The 19,175-nt window shown below is 40.2% G+C and overlaps 2 protein-coding genes across 8 annotated transcripts in view; one reads left to right on the forward strand and one right to left on the reverse strand.

Moving 5' to 3' along the window:
* The window catches only part of OPA1 (OPA1 mitochondrial dynamin like GTPase), a 56,933-nt gene extending 46,809 nt beyond the window's left edge, over positions 1 to 10,124 (reverse strand). For 2 of the 6 annotated variants that reach the window (XM_054834954.1, XM_054834951.1), the window contains exons 1-6: positions 9,936 to 10,124; positions 6,243 to 6,561; positions 5,816 to 5,912; positions 4,509 to 4,616; positions 3,238 to 3,291; positions 2,525 to 2,592 (exon numbers count right to left, since the gene is read on the reverse strand). In XM_054834954.1, coding sequence (XP_054690929.1) covers positions 2,525 to 2,592; positions 3,238 to 3,291; positions 4,509 to 4,616; positions 5,816 to 5,912; positions 6,243 to 6,561; positions 9,936 to 9,964 — 675 coding nt within the window. In that variant the 5' untranslated portion in view covers positions 9,965 to 10,124. The other 4 variants (XM_054834955.1, XM_054834952.1, XM_054834956.1 and 1 more) reach the window with 3 other exon arrangements.
* A 49-nt stretch (positions 10,125 to 10,173) lies between these two features.
* The window catches only part of LOC129209795 (probable cation-transporting ATPase 13A4), a 46,870-nt gene continuing 37,868 nt past the window's right edge, over positions 10,174 to 19,175 (forward strand). Inside the window, exons 1-2 of one of the 2 annotated variants that reach the window (XM_054834757.1) lie at positions 10,174 to 10,245; positions 15,512 to 15,650. In XM_054834757.1, the coding sequence (XP_054690732.1) occupies positions 15,582 to 15,650 (69 nt within the window). In that variant the 5' untranslated portion in view covers positions 10,174 to 10,245; positions 15,512 to 15,581. Of the gene's footprint in view, positions 10,246 to 15,511; positions 15,812 to 19,175 lie in introns of those variants that run through there. The other variant, XM_054834758.1, reaches the window with a different exon arrangement.

Below are 19,175 nucleotides of genomic sequence, written 5' to 3' on the forward strand. Positions count from 1 at the left end.
ATTTGGATAAATGTCGCAATTTTATCCAGAGCACCTACAACATGAAACTGGGAATTAAGTTGGGAATGTAACGGTGCTATGAACAGAAAAGAGAAAATTTGAAAGCTTCTTACACTGACTAGGAGTGACCCTGTGCTGGCTCAGTGAGGCAGTCGATGTGCTGCCAAATCCTCAACAGTGCACCAACCTCAAGGCATGAGATTTTATCAGAGAACCACAGGCAGAGAAAGGACAGCGTGGTTGGGTTTGAATTATTTATCTGGCTTCTAAGCCTCAAATCGATACTTGAGTCACATTTTTCACACCTACTTCATCACAACTATAGCCACTATAAATTTCCTTTAAAAATTGGGCTAAGCTTTGGAATTTGTTTGCTTTAATAGGAAGCTGAAACTCTTTAGAAATTTTTTTTTGGGAGACAGACAACAGTGCAAGATAATTTTCTGAAAAGCTAATACTGCCATTTCAAGTGCAAGCCTGAACTAGTCCTACACATACAATACAATAACATATTTTATACACTATACCTTTTATAACTACGTTCTCTCCTCTTTCTCCAGGAACAAAATTTCTTATTTAATCTAAGTAGAAACACATTTAAACTCCATTTATTTAAACTACTTATCTGAACACTCCAGTAATTTTAATTTAATTCTCTTTTAAAAAAATTGTACTTTTTGTATTGAAAGATTATGACATAAACACCACATTAGCTGGCAAGAAGCAGTACAGCCTGATTCAGTGTTTGGGGCAACGTTCACTCTCAAAGTTGCCTTGCAAAATTAACTGGTTTCTCACTCATTTTACAGGAAGTTTTGAGACCTGAGGACCATGCCAAATAACAGTACTACAGAACATTCCTCCAAATGAGGAATTTCTAGATTCCTTTACCAGTTACTCATCTTTTTACAATGAAACAAAGAAAACCAGCTCATCAGATGCATTTAATACCATGCTACAGCACTTTATGCATCCATACAATCACAATTCTTAAACTAATATTTATTGGCAGTGGAAAGCATTGAATGAAAAAAGGCCATCTAACCCATTCATTGTCTTGACAATAATAATTTTCCTTGTCAATAAACTAAGTGATTATGCTTTGTTAGGTACTCATATGTGCCTTGTTCAAAATATTATGACCAAAATTGATCATATTAATTAGCAAACCAACAATTTCTAAGTGTAACATATTGGATATAATTGGAATAACAAAAATTAGTACACCAGACTAGATTTTCTAAATCATAGTGATTTAATATGGGCTGATATTTTCTGTACCACAGCCAAAGTTTTGTTGGCAACATTAAAATGCAGTTGTCGCTGCATCTGAAAAAAAGAGAATAATAACTACTAGTGATATTACTGGCATTCAGTAAAAATCTCAAGCTAATTTAGTTATCAAAGACAATAAACTAAGATGGCCATTTCTTCACAAATCAATAATAAAGTATTTTTTTATGTTTTAAACAGTGAAACCTGTGCTAAGCAATCACTTAAGAAAAAAATAATATATATCTAGACAGCTTATTGACAAAGGGGAAACAAAAAGCTAAACTTATTTCTCATCTAGAAATCCATCACTGCTCCAAAGGTAAAAATAAACCTATTACAAAAAGTCAGCTTTGTACAGGTTTCACTACATATTGCCATGCAGAATTTATGTAGAATAAATGTATACATGCCTGCATATACAGAAATGTCTTTTATGTAAAAGCCCCAGTTATAGTTCAGACACTTTCAGTTGCAAAAATAAATATTTAATAATTTACAAATTCCCTGATATTTATTGTTTTCCTTCCATTTTTTATAAAGATTTTTAAAAAAATATACATGGGAAAAATGAAAAGCCTTTAAAGAATGAGCAACATTATGATTTAGAAATTTAATAGAAATAAGATCTACTATTCATGAAATAAAAAAAATTAAATGTCACCTCCTTTAGTTCAAGGAAAAAATGCTAAAGCTTTTAGTTATCAAAATACGGTAATATTTTTTCCATAAGATAGTAATAAAAATGTGATGTGTACTTTATCTAAATAAAGTAAAAAGAGACTGCTTTAAGAAATAGAAATTCTTTATTAAGGCAGATATCCTTAAGCAAAAATCACAACTGTGAAAATGTCAACAGAAATGAGGCTGCAAGCAGAAATGCCTGAAAATAACTATAAAAGCCTAAACCAACTTGAGTAATAAGCTATAAGCTCAAGTGCCACTGACAACATGCCCTGAAAAATTGCAAATGCACACGAAATACCTAAAACTACATTCTTATTACAACCCAAGTTTCTTAGGAATGTAATTCCTAAAGGTTTTTATGGCCGCCTTGTATTTTCCTTACACCAAAATGTTTATTATCATTGTACTGTTCATATATTAAACCCAACAATGCATACTCAAGTAATTTTCAATGATAAGTTCTATTCAAGCTGCTTCAAACAAACATCTGCAAATAGCTGTTGAAGCACTTTAAAAAAAATTACCTGTTGTCAACACATTTTTAGTTTTGCAAGAGAGTAATTACCTTCTTGTACTGTTTGTCATTGTCATATCCCTGGTCAGTAGCTCTGAATGCTGTTTCTCCTGGAGAACCTAGGACATAATTACAGAAACGCATTACAACATACAAAAGGCAGTTAAAAATTCTCAAACTACACCTAATATAAAATCAAAGTTTCAACTCCTATGAATTATTAATTCAATAATCTTTGAAGTTCCTATAGGAAAAAAGATTCACCTGAAGAAACTGAAAAAGAAATTCAGTTCAAAACTTATCTGAAAATTTTATATCTAGTTCGAGACTCAAATTAGTTATATCATAAGGGAGCAGGCAGCTTCAATTAGACTACTGAAGTTCTGAAAACATTTTAAAATTAACCATTTCTGAAAAACATGAAAGAAAAAACCAAACTACTGTATTACTGTAACAAGAAAAAAAATTAATAAATTCTTTCCTATTGTAATAGCGTAAGTTTTCAAAACAAGCTTCCAGAAAATGCCTGAAATAAAAAGCATCCGCTAAGGACTGTGGCAGAGAAATAACAACTATTCATCTACACATTCTCACAGGGGAGGACTTAGGTATTTTTAAAATAGTTGGAAAGTATTTGTAATTCAATATTAAATTGCTGTAAATAGTTGTGTTTATATTGATATTCACTTCTCTTAGTATTGTAGTGTTTTAAGAATTTGCTTTAAAGAGGCAGATTAAGGGCAGTAAAAAGGGCTTTTACACACCTAACAACAGAAGTAGATCAGAAGCTCCTATGACTTCACTAACCAAATTGTAACCTGTGAAAAATCAGCAGAAGAGGGGAAATAAAAATTATAAATACAAAACAAAACGCAAAACAAAGATGAGTGATCTTTGTCTCATTTGGAGAACCACACAATCATAAATGGCAATAATGCCCATGTGAGTATGATGACAAATAATAGGTGACATCTCACAATACAAGTCAATAACACCACAATTTTAAACAGCCAAAATACATAGGAGATTGTAATCTACTTGTCACTCTGTTGAACTTGATCCCTATATAGCTGCTTGCTGAGTTTATAAGATTAATAAACTAGTTCTGCCATTGACAGTATTTTAAGAAAATTAAAGTACACTTTTTATGCACACTGATACAGAAATGTTTTCAAACACCCTTGGAGCAATGACTATAACACCTGACAGATACAATCTTTCATGAATACAAATTTACGTGGTGTGATAATTATTAAGGTATATAATAGGAATAATCTTGTACTTTATTACAAGAATGACTGGGTGAATTTTGAAGCTGTGCTCAAAAGCAAGTCAGATATGATGATCAAATTAATCATTTTTGGTTTTGAAAACCCCACAGGTCAGAAACATCTGAATGTCCCCAAACCTGAAAACCATTAAGCCTACTACTACCTGGACACACTGAATCGAGAAACCATCTCCCTGTCTTCTGTAAAGGATTTAGAACTCCTACCTACTCCTTTGAAACACAGCCCCTATCTAAGCTAAATCTTCAAGCAAGTCCTTCTGGAGCTGTGTCTGGGTAGAAAACATCATTCAACTCAAAGAATATCTTCATTACAAATCTCTTATTTCACATGCTTGCAAGATAAAGAACCATCATTCTTAATAATCCAACTCTTGTCTGTAACAGCTGTGGCACTATTACCGTCCAGTGTCACTCTCACCTTCTCCAAATTCCAGCTGGAGATGTCCAGCTTCTATGACTCACTGAAGCAATCTAGCTTTCAATCTGTTTATTTAGAACTGTACAAGAATTCAAGTTTTCTATTCAATTTCACATTTTGGTCCTTTGTACTTGCTACCAGAATTCTTGCTTTGAAAAATACATTACACTTACCTGTCTCCATAACACTTTCAGATGAGATATTCAATGAAAAGGCATGCATTTTCAGGATCTGCTTTCTTTTAGTGTCTAAGGACATAACTGTAACCTCATCTTGTAATAGCTTACGTTTTCAAAATTAAAGCTAAGCTGAAAAATTGTTCTCACCAGGAGAAAAAAATCCTTTCAGTGAAGTGAAGCTCTCTCCAATCTTGTCAAAGTCAGGCAGAAGTTTGGCAAGGTCATCTGCATCAGGAAGGGCTTTGATAAGTTTTTCTAGGAAAACAGAACAACAGCAAATGAGTAGGGTTTTTTTCCTATTATTTTTGTGAACAAAAATGGCTTAGACTGTAAAACCTAGCAACTGTTTCAGGACATGGCTTTTTTATTTTTTTAAATAAAGAATTAAAAAGTTTCTTTCCACATGCACCTCCCCCCATTAGTATTGAGAAAGGTTATCAGATCTGAAAATCAATTGCTTTTTTAGACTTTGAACTTTCTGATAAGTTGGTTACCTCAGGTACTTTAAAATTCGCTAAAAGCTATTGCTGCATTTCACCACATTTCATACATAATTCTCTCACACTCTTTGTAAAGGATGTTTTAAAATTACATAACACTAACTATGCTCACCTCTTGTACATTTTATGAAAAGCTTATTTTTCAATTTCATAATTGAAATTTTGTAATGCTTTAAAAAATTTATTAGCTTTAGAGTACTATAAAAATTAGGCGTCCCCTAGCAATAAAAACAAGAAAATGTTTGTCTGTTGTTCAATCTCTGCATTTATCTATGCAATGCTCATACATGTAGTGAAATCTTCACAAACTTTTTTTTTTTTAAAAAAGAACACCACCATACTACCCTGCATATATAAGAAGTAATTCAGTGCTTGGATTTTAGATTTCTAACTTTCATCTGAAAATATGCAAAAAATCCTACTGTAACCAGAAGTTTCAGGAAAACAGAGTCTACCTATTTCATTTTGTTTTCTTCTGTATCTTCAAGATAATTTTGTAGATAGGTAGGCTCACCATTATGCATTTTCAATTGGTCTTTTACTCAAACAAGTCTTTTACTTATCTATTTTTTTTTTTAAATTTTTAAGTGTAATTCATATAGAAAGAACTAACTTTATGCATAACACTACCAAAAATTGCGTAAGTCCCCTTGATCATGTCATAAGTCTCCTTTCAATAATGGGATTACATGGTTGTATGAAAGGACCAAGAACATTCTCTAATGAAAGGATAAATTATGTAATATCAATACTATACAATGCTTAATTTCTTCCTACAAACACACCGATACAAATACTTTGTTAAGACACACACCAAATTGTAACAACACAAGTTCACTCAAATTACAGCTACAAAGATGCTACTGGAGAGAGGCACTGAGGACCTACACCCTTATGTTTGAGTTGTAGAGATGCTAGTCTTTAGACAGAGAAACATTTTAGCTTTTGTGATACCGAAATCAATATGTTCATCAAGCTCCCAAATGAAGTCAGGAACAATCCACTTATATTCATCGAGATCTGGCATCATGTCCTTCCACTGATCATATGTCTAATACAAAAAGAAAAAAAAATATAGTAGAAATAGAAATGTATGTAGAGAAGCATATGAGCAATCTTTTGAAAAGTAATTTCTACATATAAAACATACTAACCCACTATCTTTTAGATATGAATAATACTACTTGGATCTTTTAAAATCTATACTACTACTCTAAAAAGAAAAAAAAAAATCTGTTTTCCATATTTACTCATCCTTATTGTCATTAGTTAACCAATCAATGTTATCTTGTAATTTTGTGGATATACCAAGAACTATTGTTCTGAAGTATATAATAACAACAAACACAAAATGCATAAAAGAACTTCCACAGATAAATACCTTCTTAGCTGTATAGCCACCACCTACAGCAGATCCTAATATAAGATAGCGAAGTTTGAGAAGCCTTGATGCTAGTCTAGCTAGCCAAAAGTTCCTGTGGGATTGGTATCCATATTTTACATTTAAAAGTTTTGTTTTGCGTAGGGGAAGACGATTAAGAGAAGAGAACAGCTGAATGGATATCCTTAATGGAGGTCTTTGAAATTTTGAACTTGGGTAGTAGGGACGATGTATACTTCGGGAAACAAGATGCAAGTTTTGAAGTGGCGATTTTCTTTTCATTCCATAGCTGCTATTTGCGAGACTCCGGCAGATGACACTAAAAGAAAGAAATAAAAACTCTAAGTAACAGGTTTCCTCAACACACCATTAACTCAGTAACCTCTTTAGAAGCAATTCACATCACATTTTAGCTGGTTACAGATAAATTAGAGCATCATTCTTCACGTACGATTTCCAGCTATCATTGCTATGCTACCAGCAAAATAAAAACCTGTAAAGAGCATTAATGGCTATAGCATTTCTAGCGATTAATAATAAAACCTTAAATACCATTTATGAAGTCTGTAATGAATTAAATTTGACTTCCACACCAGATTAAGGCAAGTAACATGTCTGTGGTAAAACACAATTTGGGCAAACAGGAGCTATATCACAGAAGACTATGATTAACTTGCAACATGAAAGAAAACTTGAGTTTGGCCTATCTTGTTATTCAAAACTAACTTTTAGAGAACATTAAGCCTGTAGAGGATTTTCAAACTTCAAAAAACAATACACAGACAAAATTGCTTCGTAAAACACATTTGTCCTTTTTTTTTTTCTGCACAGCAGATTCTCCTTTGGAGTTGAAGCATGTACTTGATGATATCTTTCGGTTCCTTTCACTCTAACATTCTGCAGCTCTAGGATTACAGCATTATCATTATGCCTTAGGTCATACATAGACAAGATTACTTCTGGATGTGGCTGCATCATATTTGCTGAAGACTTCAATAAAGTAATTCATATTTCTGCAAGACTGAAAATTTCAATCTTAAAGATTTAACTCTGAAACCAGAGCTCTACCATGAAATGCACATCTTAAAACACAGGAACTTACCAATCCTGCCTATGTTAGAACATACTCATAGGTTGGAAGAAATCTCCTTGCATACCTTCAAATGACACTATCTGCATGCTTCAACATTTTGATGTAGCTTTGCTAGTTTAGGGAAAAGACAACAGCTTTGGAAAAGCAATTTCTTTTGTAACTTTTTAGTCTCAACATCATATCAGAATGGTTAATACTAAATCATTTAATGGATGCAAAATATGACTGAAGTTACAGTTCTTGAAATCAATGCTTGTTCCTTGGCATTTTTCTTTTTCAGAATTTTCAATATTACCAATTGTATTTCCTTACAAAGGGGACAAATACAAAGGAACAAAGAGCTTCACATCATTGAGAAGGCAAATTATTCAGCCTGTAATCCTAAATAATTTAAAATTAACAGATGTCAAAGAGAGTAAGTGAACTATATGAAATGAGAACATTACAGCATTTTCTGATAACACGCTCTATAATTTATGTGGTTCTTTGCATTGAGGTTTTCCATGTACTAGAGACGGCATTGTCTATGACAGGCATATTCTTAATGTCCAAAGAAGTGGAAGACTCTGTTACAAAAGCACTTTCAACCCAGAAATTGAGCTTTTGGAAGATAACTTTAAAATCAGAATTATTTGAACTGAGACATTTTCCACTCTTAAAAGACCAATTCTCCTGATGATCTATGTTTAGAAGTTTCCTTTAGTGTTACAGAAAGCTTGAAAAAAGGGAACTCCTCCACTGACTGCTATGAAAGTCCTCATTCATAAGAGTCACTACAATTCTGAAGGGTATCTTCTTGCTGCTGTACTTCTTAAAACTATCTAGAAGGCTGTGCCTTTGCAGTAACAAACTCAGCATCTAGTAAGTGGATAGTAAGCAGGAGCAGAATAATCCTTAACGCACTAACAAGTTTCTTCTCCTCTTTGACATGGAATTCCAAGAGACTCAGAAAATTAGGCACAGATGGTACCCATACAAAGTGGTTACATAATTAAAAAAAAAATGGAAGTGCCTCCCCACTAGAAATGTTTTAATTCCTGATTTGAAGTCAGGTTTTTTTTACATCAGGGTGTGGTAAGCCTGTACAAAGCAAGCTGATGACTGGGTTGCTATTTCTTTTGTTTTGCAGTCACTACCGTTAGACAGATATTCAAAGTTTTCAGCAGAGGCCAAGTAGTAGCATATACTATGGCAGCCAGTTCTCATTATTAGCCTTCACCTGGGTTAAAGGCATTTTTAAATATTATATAATCTTCTCTGTGATTATTCTTTTAGAATACACAGTCTTTTACAGCACCCGTTCTGTACAATTAAACTGAACGAAAAATTCAGTTGCATCACAAATTGTTATGGCAAGAACTTGATCAACAATTGCCTTTTGAGGCCTATCACATATTTAAACCCTACTTGCTTTAATTATACATACAAAACTTACATTTCATTAAAAAAAAAAATCTACTCTGTCATTATACCAAAACTTGCATTTTCTCTTTTCTTCTCTCCTCCTCCTGCTAAAAACTATTGATGAATACTGAGAAAAAAAAATCACCATAAAATCTTCACTGAAAAGTAGAGTTACACTGAAGAGGGTACCAAAACAATGCTATTAAGTATTTCACGAGTTCCAAATTTAAAGCCTCTGGCAAGCTGTTTCTAACAACAAAAATTAGCCTTCCAGACATGAGTAGCTCCGCCATTAGAATCTGCCTGATTACAGGCCTGCAACCTGCCTCGTCTTGCATTGTGCTGGGATTATAGATACCTTGTAAAGCAAGAAGGAGTGGTCTGTTACTATGATAGCCAAGTATTCCACCTGGAAGTCATAATATCTAGCATTTTACACATATTGCTTCTGCTTAAGAGTTAAAAACATCCCCATCTCAGCTGGGACAAACTTTCTGTAAACTTAAATTACATACACTTTTAATAGCTATGACTACAAAGCAGTTTTTCCAATGTAACTCAATAAAAACGACTGCAGGAATATTTTTTTTCCTCTTTCAGCACTAGACAACACTTATTGTCCTATTGCTGCTCCCAAACGTGCCAAGGAACATTGTGAAAACTGTGCCATTCAGTTTCACCACTCCTGCCTGGAATCGAGTACAAGACCGGTGAAAATCAAGTAGAGCGCAGGGCAGCTGCTGGGGAGGGCCGACGTCTGGGCACGAAGGCGGCCCGAACTCCCTAGGGTGGGAACGCGGGAGACACAGCTCCCTTCCCCATCGCACCCCTGGTCCCGGGAGAGATGCAGGATGGGGAATATCCCCGCCGAAAAGCGGCAGCCCCACCCCAGCAGGCCTCAGGCCCACCCCTGCGCCGTTCACCCCCCCCCCCCCCCCCCGCACCCTGACCCGTTATACGGCTCCGGCCTCCCCCGCAGACAGCCCCGTTCCCACGGGTGCGCAGGGCCTGCTCAGCCGGGGCGGGCGTTCCAACCGACACTGTGCCCGGGGCAGAGGTCCGGAGGTTGGAGGAGGCGGGAGAGGGTCGCGGGTCTGGCGGCCGCTCACTCCGCAGAGCCGCCGCACCCCAGGGACCAGGCCCGGCGGCGGCCCGCAGCGCCCGCCCTGACCCCTGCCGCAGCCTGCCCCGCTCACCAAGCCGCCGTCGCCCGCGTCCGCCACATCCTAACGGCCGGGAGGGGCCGGAGGAGCCGCACGCACCGCGGCCACCGGCCGGGGCTCGGCTGCTGCGCCTGGCACCCCGGGCTGCCGCGGGCAAGGGCAGGTGGAGCCGCCGCGGCCGCGGACTGACAGGGCTACCGCCGCTTCCGGGCACCGCGGTCCGTTACGACCGGCCCGGCTGGAAACCGCGCCTCCCCGCACAGAGGTTCCGGGCACGGCGGAGACGATGGAGGGTTTTGAGGGATCACCGCTGGGGGATTGCCCGACCAGGAGGAGCGGAGAGGTGGGGGTTTATGGCTGCCCCACAGCCGGGCCTCGTGTTCCCCTCACACCCCGGCCACAGCAGGGCTAGGCCTCAGCACCTCACCTTTGTGCCGGCCCGGGGCACCCCCGGCACCCCCAGGGCGGCCTGGGCTTGCCTCCATGGCCTAGGCCTGGCGGGTCAGGGCTGGAGAAGGCAGTGAGGCCCAGCCCCGGGTGGAGGCCTGTGGTTGTACCAAGGTCTTCCACGCTGCTTAAATAAGATTGGCAGATGAGTTCTCAGCTGTTGTTGCACTGAAGAAGTGTGTGAAATGAGTGGCAGCACTGCCTTTAAAACGAAAACACAAGGCATGTCCAAATGGGCTTCTGTGAGTTGGGTTGTTGGCGGGATTTTGCAGGCAGGACTACATGGAAGTGGGAGGCAGAGGACGAACCAGGAGAGTTCAGCAGATCTGTTCATCTGCCCTCCGACAGAATTACATCCAGTTATGTCATTTCTGAGAGATGTGTGTGTCACCTGTCTGTAAAGACATCAGGCATTGAAGTGTTCAGCTGGCAATGCCAGTGCTGCTAACATCAATAGAAAGTTTTCCCTCATGCCTGATTTGAATCTTTCTTGCAGCAAGTTAACTCTATCCACAGTGGACATGGAAAATATAATTTTCTCCTGATGTGCAGTTAGCATTTACGTGTATGATAACTGTTGTCATGACTGCTCTCAGTCTCCTTTTCTTTAGATTAAACAACCCTAAGTCCCTCTTCCATGTTTCCTGACTCCTTTCTTATTCTTCTCTCTGCTGTCCTGTAGACTCTTACTAGCTGGTTCACACCTTCCTTTCTGTAATATGCCCAGAACTGGGTATTATGTGCTGAGCTAAACAGAAAAAGAGACTTGGGTGTTTTATAGGCCGAGCTTCTGTTTGTACAGTGGGATTTTTCAGAGCAAAATAAGTTGCACAATGATGACATAATACATACATGTATTTTCAGGGCTGAGATAAAAGTTGTAGGGATGAATTGTGGCACATGTTTTTGTCACTTGCTTTTAGATTCATTTATTTATAAATTTAAGGGACTATCTTTGTTTTAAATTTTACCTTTGCTTTTGTATTTTAACTTGACCAGTTATTTTTGTGATTTATATTTGGGGTTTTTAGGCAAATTTCAATTTAAAAATAAGAATGATGATACTCCATAGGGCACAAGTAATTTTTTTATTAATTAATACGTAATTCTTACTTTGAACAGTAGAGGGCATCATATAACTAAAGGTTCTAATATAGGATGCTTTAGAAGTGTTTTCTCCAGGAGAAAGTGAACCTGCTTAAGAAAATGAACAAATTCCACCATCTTCATTGGTTCTGGATTAACAGATTTTGCTGGAATATTATGAAATTTTGCCAAACTATGGAAATTATGAGTGTTTTACACCTTTAATCTGTTTTTTCTTCGTTTGCAGTTGTGAAGATTTAAATCTCACTAATAAGGGTGTTGCGTAGGAGCAGAAATTGTCAATAGGAGCTGGACTAAGCCTATGAGCAGTGAATAGATTGGATGAGCCTTGATTCTTCCCTGGAGACCCAGGTTTGGTGGGATACTCTGCATGCAGCTCATCCGTCTTCTCTGTGAAAGGGCAGCCAAGGACCTCTACTGTCTTCTGCAAACACTAGAAAGAGCAGGGCTGACATTTGAGGAAGCAGCAAAAGCTGACTAGGCAGAAAAAGCGTGTGTGGCACTCCTGTCTTCCACCCCCGGCACCTCCCAAAATAACGAGTCGTTCCCCATAATCATCAGCCTGCCTTGGAAAAGGTACCTTTGCAGTTGTTTCCTGTCTTTTATATCTTCTAGATAGTACTGCTCAGTTTTCCTGTATAATCAGGTTTATCAGAAATGGACTTAAATGCATTCTTTCTTTTTAGTTTTTAATTGAAAATTGTGATTGTCATGTAATAACTGGAGTTCCTGTTGCTGAACCGCAGAACAAAATGAAAAGCTGAAAGGCTCAAAGCTAGCTTCAGCTGCAGTGGAGGGAAGGAGGGGGTAACACTGAAGCTGGGGTATGGAGAGCACCTTGTTCCCCCTGGATTTTGTTGCAACAAATCACCCTTAGCACAGCTTAATACAGTTATATCCTTTTCTGTTCAGCTTCTGGTCTGGGTTCCTTTTGAAAGTGTGCTACATGTCAAGACCAAACAACGTAGGTCCAACGCAAACTTCTTGTAACCAGCATTTTATAAACATATCTGTCCCTGTGCTGTGCATACATGCACATCAGGTTTGCAGGTCTGTGCATGCCTCATTAGAAATGGGCAACTTTTCTTGTATTAATGGACCTAGCTCCCTCATTTTCTCTTCTTTGTTCCCTGCATTTCTCCCATTTCGGTTTCTCAGAGCCTGCCCACTGCAGGATAGGCAGTGGTCTTTCTGGGTGCTTGAGATGTGTAGCACTTGTTCAAGGAAGTAAAATGCTAATGAATAGGAACTAATTTGGCACCTCTTGATCTGTTTCAGTCACCCTAGAAATAATATTTTAGTTTCCTTAACATATTTACTGGAAGAACAGGTTTGCCTCTCTTGATCTCATTCCTAAAATATTTGGTGTGCAACTTCATAGAATTACGGAATGGTTTGGGTTGGAAGGGACCTCAAAGACCATCTAGTTCCAACCCCCTGCCATGGGCAGGGACACCCTCCATTAGACCAGGTTGCCCAAAGCCCCATCCAACCTGGCCTTGAACACTTCCAGGGATGGGGCCTCCACAGCTTCTCTGGGCAACCTGTTCCAGTGCCTCACCATGCTCACAGTAAAGAATTTCTTCCTAACATCTAATCTAAATCTACCCTCCTTCAGCTTAAACCCATTCCCCCTTGTCCTATCACTCCATGCCCTTGTAAACAGTCCCTCACCAGCTTTCTTGTAAGCCTCTTTAGACACTGGAAGGCTGCTGTGACGTCTCCCCAGACCCTTCTTTTCTCCAGGCTGAACAAGCCCAACTCTCTCAGCCTGTCTTCATAGGAGAGGTGCTCCAGCCCTCTGATCATTTTTGTGGCCCTCCTCTGGACTTGCTTCAACAGTTCCATGTCTTTCTTGTCCTGAGGACCCCAGAGCTGGACGCAGTACTCTAGGTGGGGTCTCATGAAAGTGGAGTAGAGGGGGAGAATCATTTCCCTCGACCTGCTAGTCACGCTGCTTTTGATGCAGCCCAGATTGGCTTTCTGGGCTGCAAGTGCACATTGCTGTGTCATGTTGAGCTTCTCATCCACCAACACCCCTAAGTCCTTCTCCTCAGGGCTGCTTTCAATCCATTCTCTGCCCAGCTTGTAGTTGTGCTTGGGATTGCACCAACCCACGTGCAGGACCTTGCACTTGGCCTTGTTGAACTTCATGCGGTTCGCACAGGCCCACCTCTCAAGCCTGTCAAGGTCCCTCTGGCTGGCATCCCTTCCCTCTAGCATGTCAACCATACCACACAGCTTGGTGTTGTCGGCAAACTTGCTGAGGGTGCTCTCAATCCCTCTGTCCATGTCACCAACAAAGATGTTAGACAGTGCTGGTCCCAGTACCGACTCCTGAGGAATGCCATTTGTCACTGATCTCCACTTGGACATTGAGCTGTTGACCACAACTCTTTGAGTGTGACCATCCAGCCAATTCCTTATCCACTGAGTGGTCCATCTGTCAAATCCATGTCTCTCCAATTTAGAGACAAGGCTGTTGTGTGGGACAGTGAAAAATGCTTTGCACAAGTCGAGGCAGATGACATCATCTTATCTGCCAATGCTGTAACCCTGTCATAGAAGACCACCAAATTTGTTAGGCACGATTTGCCCTTAATGAAGCCATGTTGGCTGTCACCAGTCACCTCCTTACTTTCCATGTGCCTGAGCATAGTTTCCAGGAGGATCTGCTCCATGATCTTGCTGGGCACAGAGGTCAGACTGACTGGCCTGTAGTTTCCCAGGTCCTCCTTTTTTCCCTTTTTAAAAACGGAGGTTATGGTTCCCCTTTTCCAGTCAGCAGAACTTCACCAAACTGCCATGACTTCTCAAATACGATGGATAGTGACTTAGCAACTTCATCCACCAGTTCCCTCAGGACCTGCGGATGTATCTCATCAGGTCCCATGGACTTGTGCAACTTCAGGTTCCTTAGGTGGTCTCAAACTTGATCTTCTCCTACAGTGGGTGGTTCTTCATTCTCCCAGTCCCTGCCTTTGCCTTCTGCATCTTGGGTGGTGTGGCTAGAGCAATTGCTGGTGAAGACTGAGGCAAAAAAGTCGTTGAGTACCTCAGCCTTCTCCATATCCCCAGTGACCAGGTCTCCCATTTCCTTCCAGAGGGAGCCCACATTTTCCCTTGTCTTCCTTTTATCACTGATGTACCTATAGAAACTTTTCTTGTTATCCTTGACATTCCTGGCCAGATTTAATTCTATCAGGGCTTTAGCTTTCTTAACCTGATTCCTGGCTGCTTGGACAGTTTCTCTGTATTGCTCCCAGGCTACCTGCCCTTGCTTCCACCCTCTGTAGGCTTCCTTTTTGTGTTTGAGTTTGTCCAGGAGCTCCGTGTTCATTCATGCAGGCCTCCTGGCATTTTTGCCTGACTTTCTCTTTGTTGGGATGCATTCTTAAGAATTAGCAAAGTACAAGGAAACAGTAATGAGAGTGAGAATGAATCACAAGACTAATAAACAAATGCAGCCCAACAGCAGCAAAAAAAAACCCCCTCAGCGCTCTTTTTCTGCCAGCTTCCTTTTGGCTCTGATTTGGAGGTCAGACACATTTGTATCCAGCTCACTGACGTAAGTGAGGAACTGCAGTTTCCCCCATGAGTGAGTAAATAACCTCAGTGATGTTTCACAAAGCTATATGGTGAGGTCAGAAGATGTTCTGTGGTGATATTCTTAATAATGAATAAAAATACTGCTTACAGATCCTATATGGGTGGATCCTGACACGCAGTCAGTGCATAAATCCACGTGCACAAACTGGGGCCTCTGTTTGCAATGCCAGAGCTTGATTTTTTCTCCAAGTCATATGTGGGGTCACAGCTGGACACTTAGTTCAGGCTGGTTGCTAAGAGTGTAATAACAGCAATGCCTATTTTCCTTCTCATTTGGACACACTCCTGGTCTCCAGTGATTCCATAATCTCTTGAAGAAAAATACTCCCCTCTTGCCCTCCCCTCAAAGTTGCATTCTGACAGCACTTCCTTCCACCTATCAAAGTTATGACCTGGAGTCATGTTGTGGCAAACACTTGTGAGATCTAACTTTTTCTTTCTTGCAGTGTCTTTGAGTGAATTTTGCATGTTCCCTCGCAGTCACAAAACTCCAACAACAGAATGGAGGAGGGATGAATGTTACCTGCTAACCCCACAGAGAGGGAGGAGCTCCATTCTTCAAACATCAGCAGAGTTATAAGGAAGGTGTGTACTTAGAGCACTTCCTCAATGTGGAAGTTCAAGCACACAACGCTGAAGACCTGTCCTGAGGGTGCTCTAGAAAGTCTCCAGAGGGTCATTTCATGGGGGAAAATCCTGCCAAGAACCATTATGCACAGCTTAACCAGGGAGAAGAGAATGAGATGGTGAGTTGTATCTCTGTCTAGGTCTTTCTTAACTTGAAGCAGCAGATGGCACATGTTCTGCAATAACATGCTACAGTCTGTAATTTAGATATGGATGGTGGGGGTGTTCCCATAGCAGAAACATGCAGTTAGAAAGAGATATCATTTTTTTAGCAGAAAAAAAATAAAGTTGCATGTGTGCACTGGATTCAATTGATCATCCCCTCCAGCAGGGGATGGCTGGACAGATTATTGTTGTGGCATTACAAATCTAGGTGGAGGTGGTCCTATATGAGCTTAAAGGATGGGCCAGAGCAGCGTTCCTAACCGTTTGACAGCTGAATCTCTAGGGTCAGCTCCAGTTAGATGAGGACTGGGAACCTTGGCTTTCTCTGGAACATAAAACCACATGTGTTATGTTTGCATAAATTATTAGCAAATGCAGTCTGATGAATTGCCAACACTAATTCTAGCCTGAGCACCTGTATAAAGCTGGATTTCTAAATACAGAACTACCGTATTTCTTTCCAGAGTTTCCCAGGGATGAGTATATTTATATGCATTCCATAACATGTGGAAATAAGTCCTATGTTTACACAAAATATCTGATCTACTGCATGGCGCTTCTCTTAAATAGTAAGCCCAGTGCACAACTGTAGTGAATTCAGTGCTTCTTAGCTGCTTTGGCATTACTACATGCTATGGATCAGGTATTTGTCACATGTGCATTCTGTCCATCTAACAGATTCTGCTGGAGATGTCAGACACATGATGCAGCTATACAGTGACAATTCTCATGCATGTCTGGTAAATGCAGTGCTTCTCAAAATTCCTGTGCTGCAGAGCCACTGTAGTTCTGCTATGAGGGTGTGTAGGATTTCTGGGTGTACAACAGCCCCAGCAAAGCTAGTCAAACATAGTCAATTGCAAGATGACATGACTGTTTGCTTGCAGAAATCCTGGAGAAATCTTCAAAATCTACTCACTGATAATTCTATTGTAGTGAAAAAAAACCCGTGTCATGAAAAAATGTGGACATTTGTTATCCCTACATACAAACACAGATTTTCAGTCAGTTCTCTGCCATCCAGGGAAGGAGAGAAGTCATATGCTGCGTAATGCGAAGCTGGGTAATTTGGGATGTGCTGGAGAATGCAGTACAGAGTCATCCAACAGCATGAACTGAGCACTGCAGGAAGTGCAAGGCACTGGCTCTGAGGGTGGGGACTAATTAGCTCCATGCAATGCAGAACCCAGCTGGCTCTGCCGCTGAGTTACTAAACCTGCTTGCAGCACCCCGCTCCTGGCTCTAGCCCTGGTGCTGATGTACCACTGCTCCCCAGCTCCAAACGGCACCTGGTTTGTGTCAGTGCTCCACCCTGCCCCTGTACTTCTAGGACCATAAATACCCTGTCATTCTCTTCCCACTACTGGCACTGTCACTAGCAATGCCAGAATTGAGCCTGAGCTGATTAGGGTTAAGTGGACTGTCTTGTGCTGTGTAGAGCCACGCTGTTGTACCATGTCCAATTCCAGCTGTGCACTATTGGGACATCCAAGTTGTGCTTGCACAGAGCCAGCTAACCCAGTAACGTTCTTGTTTCTCACCAGTATCACACTGAGCACATGTGCCATGAGTCCAGCGCTCGGGGATCTGCACTGTGAATCTGAGGTTTTCCATGCACAGCTGGTGTGTGTGCACAGTGTTGACTTAATCTGCACTGTGAATCCAGGGTGTCTGGCAGTTGCCATGCTTCTATACCTGCAATGAGCATGAGCAGTGCTCGTTCACCTGGGGTTCCCAAGTGAAAATCACAGAAAAAAGATTGGTAAACCAGTTGAGTAGTAGGTGCTAGATTTGACAGGTACATATGTGTCTTTGTTACATATGTGTAAGAGACAGAAATAAGTTATGAGTATGAGAGAGAGGAAGATATCTGTGAGGGTGTTTGAGGTACTGTAAGAGGATGAGGAAAAAAACAATGTGTCTAGAAAGAGGGAGCAGCTACTGTGTGTTTATGTGTGAAAGAGAAAAAGAAAGTAGAGGTGAGAGAAGTTGCGAAGAAAGAGATGAAGAAAGCTGTGTTTAAGCAGAGGAGAGAGGAGAGTACATGGGGTAAAGAGAATTACATGCAGACATTCTTTGTTAAAATCGTATATTTTAAGTTATTGGCAGCCACAGCAAGTGGCACTGGCACATACTGGTCTCAGTGACCCTGCAACATTTTTTTTAAATTCTAAGCCATGAAAAATATTTTTTGACATTATTTTTACCAGTCAGTTTAATCCACCTGAACTAAATTATTAACTAGCAGTTCTTCACTCCTCAAACAAGATCGTATCACTTCGTGTAATAATGTACCAGCTGACATTGTGCAGGTGCCAGTTATTCCAGAGCAAAATAGTGCAAGTAATTTTGAAAGCATGCAAGTAGTTCATTTGGACTCTGGACATGAAATGCTTTCCTGTGTTGAACTAGCTGACCATTTTGCTGAGGAAAGTTGGGGAGCTCTAATGAGAAGAAATACTTCTAAGTTTTCTTCAGTGTTTCTATTTCTCGGTATAGCTGAGATGCTAGATAGTCCTGTATTTAAGAATAATCACTCTGACTTAGGAAATCTATCCTATACATCCTTGTGCATATCTTTGGGATTACTTTACGTGGCTGGAGCACATTTGCTTGAATGAAAGTTCACTCTCCTGGTGCCCAACTAAAACTTACCAATGTATATTCAGCGCATGAGATAATATATCTCTCTCTTAATAACCACTTGTAGTATCAGAAAGATCTCAGTAGTGTTGCAGCCCTCTGGACACAGCAGCTTGCCTCAGAGAGGGCTAATAGGTATGATAATAGGAAGGGATTTATTTTAGGAATTAGCTTGCCTTTTTTTTTTTTTTCCCCTTCAGAAAGATCTGCTTGAAGGTGTTTTTGAGAAGAAGTAATTGTTGGTCAAATAGGAAGAGGGAGGAAAAGCACAGCTTTGTGCCCTCTGCCAATTTGGTGCTCCTTTCTGTACAGCTTGGGACTAATCATTCCCTTTGCACAAACCGTAAAGTGCAAAGCTTAAGTCCTGCTGTGCAAAAGATTGTGATAGACTTCAACAGGCTGCTGCTTCAGGAAGGATTCGCCAGAAGCCTGTCTTAAGCATGTGTTCCCCAGTTGCTTATGTTTGAAGAAATGGGACAACTGCAGTCAGTCAGCTGGTGAACCCCAGTTTGCTGCTGTGTATTGGCAGCTGTCTGCCTCCTTTGGGATGCCAAAATTCTGAAGGGAGTCTGATCCAGGAATTTTATATACTTTGAGTTTGAAAAATTTAACTCTTAAGATAGAATCCGAAAGGTACAACCTTGTTCCTAATGGAACAATAGTGAATGTTGCTAC

The sequence above is a fragment of the Grus americana genome, chromosome 9, assembly GCF_028858705.1.
Source record: "Grus americana isolate bGruAme1 chromosome 9, bGruAme1.mat, whole genome shotgun sequence".
Classification (NCBI taxonomy): domain Eukaryota; kingdom Metazoa; phylum Chordata; class Aves; order Gruiformes; family Gruidae; genus Grus; species Grus americana.